This window comes from Giraffa tippelskirchi, chromosome 9, assembly GCF_054371585.1.
Source record: "Giraffa tippelskirchi isolate mGirTip1 chromosome 9, T2T-mGirTip1v1.2.pri, whole genome shotgun sequence".
Lineage (NCBI taxonomy): Eukaryota > Metazoa > Chordata > Mammalia > Artiodactyla > Giraffidae > Giraffa > Giraffa tippelskirchi.
In genome coordinates this window covers 17,516,514-17,531,367 of record NC_137283.1, presented here as the reverse complement: position 1 = coordinate 17,531,367, position 14,854 = coordinate 17,516,514, and the positions used below count along the sequence as shown (strand labels likewise).

The 14,854-nt window shown below is 42.4% G+C and overlaps 1 protein-coding gene across 1 annotated transcript in view; it reads right to left on the bottom strand.

Moving 5' to 3' along the window:
• Positions 1-14,094, bottom strand: part of LOC145521035 (uncharacterized) — a 520,776-nt gene extending 506,682 nt beyond the window's left edge. Inside the window, exons 1-2 of the mRNA XM_081528702.1 lie at positions 14,038-14,094; positions 12,366-12,526 (exon numbers count right to left, since the gene is read on the bottom strand). Of these exons, the coding sequence (XP_081384828.1) occupies positions 12,366-12,526; positions 14,038-14,094 (218 nt within the window). The remainder of the gene's footprint in view (positions 1-12,365; positions 12,527-14,037) is intronic.
• Positions 14,095-14,854: the final 760 nt, after the last annotated feature.

Below are 14,854 nucleotides of genomic sequence, written 5' to 3'. Positions count from 1 at the left end.
TGTGTGGTGAGGGGGCAGGGGCAGAATTCTCAGAGCTGTCCTTTGGCACCCTGGCTCCCTTAATCTAAGCCCCAGGAGTCTCTGTGATTGAGCTGGGCCCCTGCACCAGGAACTGCCTGCTTCAGAATGCTCATCCCTGCGCTGGTTCCCATGAGAGATCCTGGAGAGCCTGGAAAGCAATGGGCTCCCAGAGGACAGTCCTGTGTGGTCCACCAGCCTCGTAGAGAGGACTCCATCTTCCTCAAATGACTCTATGTGATAAATGAATACGGGGCAAGTTGCAAAAAAAGAAAATTATTTACCACTCTTTGAATGACATTTTGTTTTTCATCAGGAGTGTAAAACACCAAGGGAACTTCAAAAGGGAACTCTGTGGGGTGATAGTCCATACTTTGAGTTTGGTGATGGTTTCAAGAGTCTATGCATTTGTCAAAGCACGTAAAACTGTTCACTAAGAGTGAATTTTACCATATGCAAATTTTGAGATAAACTTTAAAAAAACTTTGAAGAATTGCTGATATACAATACTGTGTTAGTTTCAGGTATACAGCAAAGTGATTCAGTTAGCCATCTATTCTTTTTCAGATTCTTTTCCATTATAGGTTATTTTAAGATACGGAACATAGTTACCTGTGCCATACAGAAGGTCCTTGTTGTTTTGTATATAGTAGTGTGTATATATTAATCCCAATCTCCTAGTTTTCCCCTCTCCCTCTTTCCCCTCTGGTAACCACAAACTTGTTTTAAATGTCTGTGAATACTATTTCTGTGGTGTAAATAAGTTCATTTGTATCATTTTTTAAGATTCCACATATAAGTGACATTACATAAACATATTTTAATATAAAATAAAACCATTTAAGGAAAGCTGGAGTGAGCCTAGTGATGGCATAAGGAGCAGGAGGAAACCCTGAGGTTCCCTTTCTGGGACTCCAGTGGAGACGAATCGTCATGGAGGGTCAGGGAGGAGACCAACAGGAGTCCTGGCTGGTGAAGGAGAAAGGCAGTGATGGAGGTAACACTCGGATTAAGCCCAAGGAGACTCCCCACCTTGTCAGGCCACCTACGACTTCTACATCCTGAAGTTCCTGCCCTGATCTTTTACTCCCCAAGATTGGCTCCCCTGGGACACTTCCCCCAGACAGTGGGAGACACCATCCAAGACTAGGATCTGGAGAACACTGTTTCCAGAGCAACATGGGGCAGGAAGGTCTGTTCCTGAAATCTGGAGCTGAAATTCTCCTTATACATTTTCCCAAAAAATGCTGGTAAAGTTTGGTCCAAATAAACATAACAACAATTCATAGAAGAGCCGGCCCAAGCACACTGATTGAATACTTACTGTGAGCCAGACATCACTTCCCCTCTTCAACTATCCCATGAAGAAGACCATTTTCATTCTGATTTTGCAGAGGAAACAGAGGCTTAGAGAAGCTTAGATTCCAAAGTTAGCAAGTGACAGAGCCAGAATTTAACTCAAGTACACTGACAACTATATAAGCCCAAATGCAGGTAAATTTTACACTACACATCCCAAGGGCCTTATGTGTTGAGTAGGTGTTTGCGAGCTATTCTGGGCCACTAATCCAGGCCTCACCATGGTTCTACAGAAAAGGAATTCTGATATCCAGCAGCCAACCAGCAGAGGCTATGGTCACCCTCCCTGGGGTGGGAATAACCCTGCAACCTGAACAAGGTACCAGATCAGCCTACATCGGTATAGTGATGTGCAAAGGTTTAAAGTATAATACACAACATTTGAGATCACTAGATGTAATTTAATTTCCACTCTGATGATTCAGAAAGCATCTCAGAAGTCTGAAGCATCTCAGGACCCTCATTGTAAAGTACAATCCTCACTAAGCAGTGGGCCCTAAGCACTAGTTTGCAGAGGTCCGAAAAACAGCAGAGGCTGGCTAATCTTCCAATCTACAGCTAAGGACAGGAGGCTTCCAAAGGTCAAGGCACTTTGCTCACAGAGTGAGACAGCGCACCAGAGGGGCTGGGACTCAAACCCAACTCTGACACCAAAATCCTGGTTCTTTCTATAAGCCCACCATGCTTTGCAAAGGCAAAGCTAATTGACAAAGATCTCTATGTCTAAAAATGAGAAAACTCAATGAGCTAAGCTATATAAAGGGTTATTTTTAATAGCTAAATCCCATCAACATTACAGTAAAGAGGGGAAAAGACATAAAGTTTTCATTCCATCTTCCAGATCTCACAGGAAAAGACACAGTTTTTTTTTTTTTTGGTCATGCATATTCTTTTCCTGGGTTATTATTAAAGAATAATATTATTAAAGAAGCATTATTAAAGAAGCCTTCTCTCTGGGGTTTCCATGTCCTGGAAATTTCATCAGCATAGCAGCAGTGCTGACATAAAGATGGAAATTACTGTCTCCTCCTCTGGACTGAAATGGGAGCTAAGTGAATAGCCTAGGAGATCAAAGAGCAGCCTCCACAGAACACTGGTGGCAAACAGTGGATGCTTGATACACCATAATGTAATTTTAATATTGTAAGAGCTAATACTTACGTACCAGGCACTGCCCTGAGTACCACAGATGGAGCACTCGTTTAGTTCCCATGGCAACCCTAGAAGGCAGACCCTCTCATCCACTTAGCAGATGAGGAAACTGAGTCACGGGAAAATTGAATAAGTTGTCAAAGGTAACACGATTTGTCAGCAAAGGTAATTTTGGCTGATAACTGAATTCATTTGAGAATGAGGGTTTAGAATAAGGTCAAAGAGGGTGGATACTATTAGTCATATTCCTCCTCTTTTGGGATTCGTGTATCTCTCTCTGTATATATATATATATATGTATATACACATACACATATACACACATATGTATGTATATAAATTTTGGGATACATTCCTATGTATGTTATTATATACTTTTATATTTTGTATTATATATGTTTACTTTATATATTATAATTACATATATGAATATATTTGAATATATTCCAAGTTATAATAAAATCAACTATATAATATAAAATATAGTATTAAATAAAATAAGAGGGAAATTTTATTATCCATAGAAAACCCGGTATCTCTGCACAAACATAGAACCCTACGCCAGTCTGGAAAACACAGGTTATCATCTCCTACTAAATATTCACAACAGATGTTACAAAAATCTCTGCTCTCTTTTTCGTGGAGGCCAAAGAAGAACTCAGAATACCTTTTAACACAGCTCTTCAGGCAGCCACTAAGCAGAGCCACCTCGACAAATTCACAACAACGTGCCAGCCTCACTCCAGGCAGCTGAGACTGAGGATTGCAACCAAGGGTGGTCCTGCAAAGCCCTCAGTCCCCACGGGACAACCGTGTGGTTTGTGGGCACCACACCAGCCATGGTGGCAGAGCAATGGGCCCTGGCAACAGGACAGGACGGGAGAGCTGGGCCCAGGGCACAGGTGACCCCAGGGATGATGAGCCCTTCTGCTTTTCCCCAGGGATTCCAAGTGAAGACCCTGACCATCAAGATCCCCAATGAAAAATGGAGTTTAAAAATTTACTGAAATTTACAGTCTTAAGTGTCAGGTACTTTTGCTTGAGCAGCATGTAAAAAGAAGCCAGTTTCATCTTCGATTAGCTTAATTAGTTCAAGAGGTTCTTTATAAGGAGAGGCTATCAGGCAAGAAATGGAGTATTTCCTGCCATGTCAGTAAACAAAGGATGTCCCAGTCATCAGCGACTGCAGCCCTCCAAGATCAACCCTGGGGAAACTCAGGAAAGAAATACCTGCCTTCTAGCAGCCATCAGACTGCAGACACTCCCCAGGCTCAGCCCTGAGGAAACTCAGGTCACAAGACACAGGATACTGACCCCAGAGAGCCAAGGTGCATATCAAAGGAACGATTTCAGTGAGCCCAGACTCTTACATCTTCCCATGCAAAGAAAAGCACCAAATTCCTTGAGATATTTGTTTTTGGGTTTTTTTTAATTAACAATGCCGTTTTGATGTTCAGACTAGCAAACCTTTGTTGAAAAGCTTCTATAAAACCTGGCAAACCCTTCTGCCTCCAGTAGCAGTTCTCTCAGGGTTACTTGAGATGTTGCCTCCCAGGTTCCAAGTCCTAAAAATTCCTGCCAAATAAAACTCTCTCAACTTTTAGGCTGTGAATCATTTTTTAGTTGACACAGGAAACTCAAATCTACAGAAGCTCAAAAGAACAGTCAGGACCTTTCCTTCAGCAATTTCCTCTTTTCACACTGAGGAAAAAAAAAAAACAAAAAACGTGCAGCCGATACTTTTGACTAAAGCTGAAACAAGGTAGAAGATCTCAGGTATAGGAAGATTTTCAAGTTCAACTGTAGAGACTACAAAGCTCACACTTTTCAGTTAAAACGACTCATTAAATGGCTCTTCTAGCCAAAACCACAGAGTGCCACTCTTTTGTTAATAACAGCTTTCTTTATCCAGGATTTACTTTGTCTTGGGCACGGTCTCATAGCTTTCACAGCAATCCGACAAATCCATTGTTACCATGAGGCTCACTTTGCAGACGAGGAAACCGAAGCGTGTTGCTGTCGCTGCTGTTCAGTTGCTCAGTCATATCCAACTCTTTGTGACCCCCGTGGACTGCTGCACTCCAGGCTTCCCTGTCCTTCACTATCTCCCTGAGTTTGCTCAAACTCATTGATTCACTGATACCATCCATCAGCTCATTCTCTGTTGCCCCCCTTCTGCTTTTGGTCTCAAAACTGGAGATACCAAGGGAACATTTCATGCAAAAATGGGCACAATAAAGAAAAGAAACAGCAAGGACCTAACAGAAGCAGAAGAGATTAAGAAGAGGTGGCAAGAATACACAGAAGAACGTACAAAAACTGGTTAGACAGGTTAAATAACATTCACACAGGTCACAAAGCTGGTTGTCTTGGATCGATTTCCCCAGAACTGAAAATGCTGACTGTTGAATTCAGCAGAGCGTTATTATGAAGCCTTTCCAGGGGAAGAAAAAAACAAACAAACTGCTATCTGAAAGGGGACATGTGACCCATAAGGTAAGGGAATCAAACAAGAGGGGAACATCAGGCAAGTATCCATCCCACGTAGGGGAGCTTGATTCAGTCTCACAGGGGAACTCCAGGGGACAACTTGGGTCACACTTCAGAACTATAGCCGTGGGGGTGAAGGAAGCTGGATGTCTGTGTCAGTCATTGGTTAAGGGCTGCCTTGGGCTATGCAGATTCTCAGGCACGTCCAGCCTTTCTGAAGGATCTGGCAAAGGGGGCCCAGCAATCCGAGGGTCTCTCATTTCTTTGCTGAGAGAACTCAGATGCGGACTGCTGGGAGCTCTAGTGGGTGCAGCACTGTCCTGCCCAGATAACCCCCACCTACCATCCCCCTTTTCAGGTTCACTGCTCTCAGTCCTCAGGGAAACAACCTTGCCCAAGGTGACACAGTCCAGGGAAACTCCTGCTCTCAATTCTGGCTTCGGAGTCTGTTTTTTTTTTTTTTACCTAAACAAGCTAGGATCAGGAGGGAAGAAAGCCCGAGTGGTCAAAAATGAAAAAAGGTGGGACTTTTCTGGTGGTCCAGTGGTTAAAAAACTCTGTGCTTCCCTGCAGGGGGCAGGAGTTCAATCCCTGCTCAGGGAACTAAGATTCTGCATGTCACACAGTGCAGACAAAAATTTTTTTAACTTAATTAAGGGAAAAAATAGCTAGTGGCTCTGAATGAGCCACCCTGGTATAGGATCAAAGAGGCACCAATGACCCTAAAATGCTAAATGGCAAGATGTGGCAAATTTCTTCACTTTGTGAAATTAAATTTAATCAAGCCCTTCACTCACCCAACTGGTCTGACATATGTGCAAGCTTAAGTCACATTTTGAGAACCCGTCCCTAGTACAGCACAAGAAATCTGGGAAAACAGGGAACAATGCTGTTCTTTGGCGGCACCCAGCCTCAGGCATGGACGTTCCTAGCATTGGGAGCTGGATGGAGGTGTTATCTGCAGGGGTGATGGTGGCTGTGATAGTTCAGGGTAAAGAAGGACAGAAGGACAAGGATTATAAGGGTGTGGGATGTGTGTGTGTGTGCTAAGTCACTTCAGTAGTTTTTGACTCTTTTGAGACCCCAGGATGAATAGCTCTTAGAGAAGTTAATGCTATTTTAGCCCACACAAGGATTATGTGTTCTACCTCAAGCATTATGCAAGAAAACACACAAAATATGCTTCCTCTTGTTTCTATTACTCTGAGCTCTTTACAGCATGTTACACCTTCTAGAGATGCTAATTCAATTTCTGTTGCCAAGCAATGAAGACAGAACAAAGTTAAAAGTTTTTAAATGCAGATTCCATTCTTCAGAAATTCATATGCTAGAGGTACAATTAGACCCATAATGTAAGTAATTATATTGCAAGGCAAATTTTATTAAATGCTTTGACAGGGGCTCAGTGTGCAATGAGAAGATTCATTTTAGCTGAAGCACTGGATATGTTCCTTGAAGAGGAAAGATGTGAATGGGGACATGAACACCACTTATATTTGACAGGTTGACACACTGGCCAGGGAGTAGGAACAGGGTAATTTTAGACAATGGGCAGCACTAAAGTCCCATCTAGGTAGGAAGTTCCTCTGTCCTCTTGTATAAGGCAAGGGGACTCGCACCGTCAGAGATGGGTGCAAGCGGAGTGGAAGGTGATTTGGGATGCAGTGAGAATTGGGGTACAGTGAGAATTAGGGCTGCAAATGCCAAGTGGGATCAGACTGAGAGTGGTCTCCAATAACAGACTCACAAATCCAGACTTGATTAGTCATGAAGTTCATGAGTCAGAACTCAGACTGTAAACAACAGAAACCACAAACAAAGGAAGTGCGGCCCTGTTCCTAATCAAACTAGTAGTTACAGGGACTTCCCTAATGGCCCAGTGGTTAAGACTCTGTGCTCTCGATGCAGGGGGCGTGGGCTTAGTCCCTGGTTGGGGAACTGAGTTTCGGCATACTACAGCATACAGCAAAAAAAAAAAAAAAAAGAAAAACCTAATAGTTAGAGCTGTTCTCCAGGGACAAATGGAACTGGAACACCATGAAGAATCACAGGTAGCACCTCTGTTCATTTTTATAATCCTGTTTTAAATTACTTGTACTGTCTTTCCACTATCAGAAATTATCTTATGTATTGACTTGTCTCCTAGAATGTAAGTTTCCCAAGGACACGGGGCAGTCTGTTTTGTTTATCACAACTTCCCTGCCTCTAGCATGGTCTCCTGGGTGGCCAGCGTTCAGCAGGCACTCGGTAAGTATTTGTTGAAAGAATGACATGAATGGATCAGAGATTTTAAGATGTGTTGGTTTCGGAAAGGAGCGGACTTCAGGCTCTGCAAGGTCAGAAGCTGAACTCTCATGAAATCATTGGATAAACCATCTTGCAATATCACACAAAGGTAGACCAGCTGACCAGCACTGAGATGTTCTAACACTCTAGGAGGCATTCTTGAATGCCTTCAGTCTCTACCTCAGAAATTCATACCGTGAACCAGACTCTATCCCTGAAGGTTTTGAGGGAATTAAGAGGACTTTATATCACATAAAGGGTCACGGTGAAATTTTTTAAACCCCATTCCTGCTCTCTTGCAAGTGGAAGTCACTGTGAACATTTTCATTCAAAAGAAGCCTAGGCATAACTAAAACACATTTAATTACCTATTTAACTTAGATGCTAAAACTTTCTCATCCTCTCTCTTTTCTGAGGTCCTGCTAGGTCTCTCCGTTTTTGCCAAGGCAGAGATGGTTTGAAACTACTGGAGAGTTCTGTATCTGTTCTCCCTGGAGTCATAAGGCAAGAGATGATCACAGTTCTATTTTGAGCCTTTTTGTCTGTGATAGCCTTTCCTATTTTTACTACCATTTGCCTAAAAACAGCCAGTTATTTCAGGATCAAACTAAGAATCAGCACACCATGTTCTGGGTAAGCTGATTTTTTTTTAGCCATTCACCCCACGTATCTTTGACCCGTAAGATTTTTGCCTTGATTTGCTAAGTACTTTGTGTGCCACTCCAAGAACAAGCAAAGCACCATCGTGTTCCTTTGTATTTTCTTTCCATTTTGTATAGTTTGATACACATTTTTGTTAGAACAGTTAAGTCCCATCAGAAATCATAAAACACAGGTGTGACAGCATATTACATACCAGTATGTCACGCTTTTGGCCATTTTAAGGAAATCTATTTGACTAAAACCAGGAAATGAAAGGACTTATTTAAATAACAGAAAAGAACACTCCCCAATTTTCTCAGTAGACAGAATGGTTTTCTTGGGGAAAGCAGAGAACACTATCTGTAAACAATTTTCATTTTTATACAGTCACTTACTCTAATCACAAATCCTTTCAGATGAATCCCAAAATACCTTTCACCATGCACTTAGGTGAAATAATGGTGAGACCATTAATGTTACATGAACATTACTGTGTTACACCTCACTATTTCTGCTACCAGGTCTAACCTCTGTCATTATCAGGGAGATGAGTTTGTGCCAATCCATTTCTAAATCTCATCTGGTTCTCCCTGAGATCAGTGATTTTATTTACCAACAGGTAATTAGGACGTAATTTCCATCTGAGGCTATCACCACCATGAGGCTCAAATTTACCATTTATCCAAAACCTGTCTCGAACAGCAATCAGGTACAGAGATTTATGCTAGGGGGGCTGGCAGGAGGGGGAGATGGCAGAAATGAGTTTTCTGTCCTTTAGGAACTTACGGTCTAGTAGAAGGAAGAGAAAAAAAGACATCAATAGGCTAAGACAAACATAAGTGTCTTGGCACAGCAAAAAGCAAGGGCTGTGGGCACAGACTGGCTTTGACCCTCAGCTTCAATGTATCAGTCAGCTACTACTGCAATAATGTGTAACAAGCATCCATGAAAGTTCCATAGCTTAAAGCAACAAATATTTTTCTTATTCTGCAGGATCCCTGGTTTTAGTTGATCTGGAATGTGTTCCTCTTACACTTCTCTGGATGGTGAGTTAGTTCAGATCTTCTCCACCTTCTTGGATCTGTGACTGCCTAAGACATATTCTCATTGCCAAAAAAAGGCTCTGATTTTGGCCACATGAGCCTTATAACACTTTTTACTGATAATATAGTCAAGCTTTCTTTACAAAAAACATTTGTGAAAACTGTAATTTCTAAATGTAAAGAAAAATACGCATGTGAAAAGCAAGTAAAATGCTCCCCAGTCCCCTTCCTTCCCCCCTCCACCCCCTCACCACTACAACTACTGTGACAATGGCAGGCTTGTTAGTACTGTAAAGTCAATGACCCTGGAAGGATCCATTCTGCTTCTCACAGATCCTAAACAAATGTGTGGGGTATAAATTGTTCTGGAGACTATCTTGAGGCAGGATAGACAAAGTAAAACCCTTCTGAGCAAATTATGTTGTAAACTTTGAGATGCTGGAGTCTGGAGTTCAGTGAGAAGAAAAGTCTTCAGAGGAAGAACTGACCAAGAATATTGTGGAAAGCTGGGGCATTAGAGGAGTATAGGATTAGAAACAATTTCTTACTATGGTGAGGACTGGTTAAGTTTTCTTGGAAATAATGAGTGATATTAAATTGTAAGTTGTCGCTGCTGTATTGTACTGAATTATTTTTACCCTCAAATACTGCATGCCTATGGTAAAGTCTGCACCACACAAAAGCCTTCTTTAATTGAACCTGGAGGGAATGAAAGGACAGACCGTCTGAGCAACACAGACCAAGCAGTCATTGAAGAAGATGAGGGATAAGAGGTGCAAGACAGGTTGCAGAGGTAGAAAATTCAGCAGCTGGAAGAAATCACAGTGTGAGGAAAAATGTGACAAATATAAGCCTCTCAAGAATTCTTAGGTTCTAGGCTGTCTCCAAATTTTCCATCAATTCTTTGTTTCCCTTTGATTCCTGTGGGATACCCTCCTTTCCCCAGCTGTGTTAGGGCTGCAAACGCATGTCCCTTGTTTCCCCACTCTGTGAGTAGAAGTTGGGTCTAAAACACAAACGATCACTCCGTACAGTCTTCTGTCCACCTGAGCACCCAGTTCAATCAGAGCCCTACGGAACTGGGATGTGGGTGACAATAGATGCTGGGAGAAAGAATTTCTATCCAGCAGCAGTTATAAAAACTGAGCACTGTGTAAGCCCAGATCTACTGCTGGCTATCTTTTATACCACTTAAGGAAAGATTCCCTGAGAATAAAGGATACAGGGACTTCCCTTGTGGTCCAATGACGAAGACTCTGCGCTCCCAATACAGGAGGCCTGGGTTTGATCCCTGGTCCAGGAACCAGATCCCACATGTAACAACTACGAGTTTGCAAGCCACAACTAAGACCTGGTACTGCCAAATAAATAAATTTTAAAATATATTTTTTAAAAAGAAGAATAAAGCAGAGCCAAGAGTTTGAGAATGAGTCCTGGTGACATCCTTGAATCCATGAAGCCCCATCCACACCTGGGGTCTCCAGACTCAGACTCCAGAAAGGATCCTATCACAACAGGAAGAGTTCCTGCCCAACCTCCTCAGTTTACGTGCACGCCATTTAGCCCAGTCTATTCTGTACAGTAGGAGTCGCAAAGCTTTTTCTGTAAATGGCCAGATAGTAAATATCCCAGGCTCTGTGGGCTATAAACCCTCTGCAGCAGCTACTCAACTCTGCTGTTGGGGCAGAGAAACAGCCATGGACAGTATGTGAATGAAGAAGCAGAGCTGTGGTCCAGCAAAATTCTGTTTACAGCAACAGGTTGGCAGGACAGATTCAGCTCTCAGGCTGTAGCTTGCTGACCCCAGCTCTACAGAAACCTCAGATGGTCGATTTCAGAAATGGCCACTGAATTTGTGCTTCAGAAAACTCCTTAAGGAGAAAACTGTACAGGCATAGCTCTAAAAGTCACTATCATGGTGAGAAAGATTTTATTTCCCTGCAGTGGCTGATAAATGACATTAACGGATTATGAGGTGATCATGCTATGTTCCTCTTATTCACTTTATCTGTGAATTCAAACGTAAGAGACATCAAGCGTTCAAAAAAGTTAGCTGCTAATACTGAACCTTCTAGGGCCAAATCCAGTGAAACTGAAAATTAGTTGATTATCTAATCAGTACTGTTCAAATCCGCAAGAACCAACGCTGCTTCAATCATGCTTGTGTACTATATTTTTGTTGATGACTTGTGCCATCCTGGGATATTCACCAAGCTTTACTCAATCCTTCACTGACAGACTTAATAAAAGCTTCCTTTCCAGGTCATTCATTACTTTGTTTTCCAATCTCGATTCTCTAGGAGAGCTTTTCTCCTTTAAAAAGGTCTGTGAGCTTGATGCCCCACTGATGCAAGTGGATGAAACATTTGTCTAGGTATTTTTTTGTGTGAAATGCAATCAGAATGGCCCCTAAAAACATTTACTGAACCAATTCAAAGACACCTTTCAGCATCAGTCATGGTCAGAGAAAAATCATGCAGGTATCAACCAGCCACAATTGCAGAAAATACTGACACAAGGCTTTGCCTTGCCACCATCTAACCATATGTCTACTGTTTCCATGAGTTCTGGAAGCTTCTGTTCAGGTCACATACCACTGTATTGAAGCCAACCAAGTCCTAGACATCTCTGAGACAGCAGCCACCTCTCTGGGGACCTCAGGATCCTGGCAGCAGATGCCTGGATCCAACAAGACTCTGGTTTCAGAAATCCTTATCTGGTACAGCTGATCTCCCTGACTCACTTATGCTAAGCCTTTTCTGAATTATGTGTGTCTCCCAGACACATATTCCCTCTAGACCAGGAAAATATTACCTGGTGTCTCCTAGAAAGAAGAGGCTAGCAGAAAGAACTTAGTCTCTGGAAAATGGGAAATATCAATTGTATTTACCACACCTAGAATGCTGGATCTCCAAGATTTAAGCTTACTCCCTTTCCAAAGCTCAAGATCAAATCTTTCTCCCCAATCAGATCAGGCCTCTGCTAGGTCTCCTAGCAGGATTCCAGGATCAGATTCCCTCTATGTCTTCATTAATATAACCTCTGTGCTTAGCACAGTGCCTGACGCATGGTAGGGACACAAAGAGCCTTACTTGATCTTGTAAGAATAAACGGAGACCTTGCACATGGCCCAGGTGGTTGTGGGAGAACAGAATGCTGTCTGACCATTATTCATCCCCGATTCCTCTCCCACACAAGAAATACATGTACCTGCTTGAGTGATATTAGGTTTGCCAAAATGATTCACTTTTTCTCATGATGGATATAATTCCTCCCCATCCTTTGATTTCAAGTTGTGGCCATGTATCAAAAACTTGCTTCATCCAATAGGATATAGGCAGATCTGATGCAGTAAAGATAGTGCAATTTGCTTACCTTCTTACACTTTCATTATCATGAAAAGAACTGCCACTCTTCCTGAGGAAGCTGCTGCTCTGTAGAATCTGGGATCTGTAATGAACACATATGGAACAACCCTGGTAAGAAACAGAGCCCAGCTCGAGCTGCACCCGAAGCAGAGTCTCCCAGGAGCCCAGCTTAGGACAGTCACAACATCAGGCAACCCATGACAGAGTAGCACAAATCAACACCTGTGGGCAAAGAACGCCACCTGCCGGATCAGTAAACAAAGGCTGTTATAGCCACCCGGTCATAAGCCACTGCAGCCACACCCCCAACCAAGGTACACCCTGAAGGAATTCGGGGTGGAAAAGAACAGGATATTGGGCCTAGACAGCTGAGGTGCATATCAAAGGAATGCTATCAATAAGCCTGGACTCTTGTATCTTCCCAACCAGAAAAGAGCTAAGTTCATTAACTTACCATGTCTAGAGTTTTCTTTAATTTGCAGTCATCTTTTGATTTTTCCTACCTGTGTTTTTAACTCCTATATATCCTGTTTCCTCCCTTACCTCTTCAGAGCAGTGCCTCAGGAGTATCTGAGAACCATCTCCTGGGGCTTACACACTATGTTCACTGAATAAAAGATGATTCTCAACGTTGAGGTTATCCATTTTTAAGTTGACATGACTCCTATCTTAAGTCACTTGAGTTTGCAGTGCTTTGTTAATCAACATTATTGCAGTATTCTACAACATACATCCACTACCACCCACAAAAAGATCACCATTGTCACGAATACCATCATCAAACAGATCCCAAGTACATGACACTGTCCATTTGCAGCAGCTGTATTTGTGGGAAGACAGAGGGAACCTCGATAGCTCAAGTGCCTAAAGCAGACATCTGAGAAGAGGAAGACCCAAAGACGTGGCTTATTTAGCCCAGATAGGTTTGGAGGACCTGCCCGGAAAGAAACAGCTATCAAATGGAGAAAACCCTCTCTTGATGGAAAAGAAACACACCCCATATATTCTTTGCACTTTCACATGAAAGTTCCTTTTTTAAAATAGCTGTTTCAAAAGATCCTTCCAGATTGGAGTGGGCATGACCAGTTTAACAATAGCTGCCTGCTAAAGGATGGCATTAAGATTCAGATGCTGTCATTTATCAGGGTCCTTGACTTTCAGCACTGCTGACTATTCAGTGCCAAGGCCCAACTCCCCATCCTTCTAACCAGCTAAAGGCTCATAGAGATTCTTGCATATACATTTGTCGCCTTTCCCTGAGAAGTTTCTGAAAAAGAAAAACAGCATAGAAAAGAAAATGGTTTTTTGTTTGAATTTCCTTGAAGAGTCACTTGGTGAAACAGGCATCATCAGCTCTTGTAAACACGCAAAATGCAGTTAAGTGATCTCTGACTGTTCTGCAAAATTGGAATCTGAAGCCTTGTGGCAAATTGTCTCAAATGGATCATGGAATGTGAGAGGCATAGGATGTAGGCAGGATTGCCTTTCTGACAACTCAGTGAAGAAAACAATCGCTGGAGCTTTTAATGCTCTAAGCCAGGGCTCCGCTGTCTGCCACCTTGATGTGAGAATAACCCCAACTTGGAATAGACGCTATGGAATGGATTCAGGAAGTTGGGGTAAGGATGGCTGGAGGATACAGGGGTTTAGGAAGCAATCCCAACATAACAGAGACTCACCCAAGACTGTGTGACAAAAGGTGCTCTGACCGTCTCACTCGCTGCTCCTTCATACATCTGCCTCTCTCTTCAGCTTCCAAACAGGTGTCCAAGTATGCCAAGGAGACCAAACTTGTGCCACAGAATGTTGTATAGTACTTGCTGGCTTACTCTGGGCGTGTCGTCTAAATAAAGGAGTAGGTCTCCTAGCATCTTTCCACCTACTTCTCTTTCATTTGGTTCCCTCTCCCTAGGGAATCTTAACCACTCAATAGGTGATGCCTACAAAAACTTTAATTCCAGCCTGATCTCTCTCTTTAGCAAAACCCATGTCCTGAGTAACTGAACTTGGCTGTTTCACAAACATTCAGACTCAAGTAAATTCATTACGTTCTCCCAGATATTTTTTTTTTCCTCTTGTCTTCCCCTTATCAGGTAAATGAATCAGTCCAAGTTAAGGAACCCAGAATCACTCTTTACTGTTTTCCTCTCTCCACCCTCAAGGCAGTATGATGCCAAGAGCTCTAATTTCTATCCTGCTAATGTACATCTTCCATTCTTTACAGCAGACGTCCCATTCATTCATTCATTCATCTAATATTTGCTCAGTTCCTATTTTGTGCCAGGCTCTTTTCTAGTGAGCAAATAGACCAAGAACCCCACCCTGTGGAGCTACCTTTGAGTATAGAAAGAGTTGATAAACAACAAAAAAATAGTTATGCAGCATGCTATATAATTGGAATGAGTACTATGGAAAATAGAGTGAATGGATAGTAAGTGGATGGGCTAAGGTGAGTAAAGGCAGATTGCAGTGTTGGATATGGTGGCCAGGGTAGAT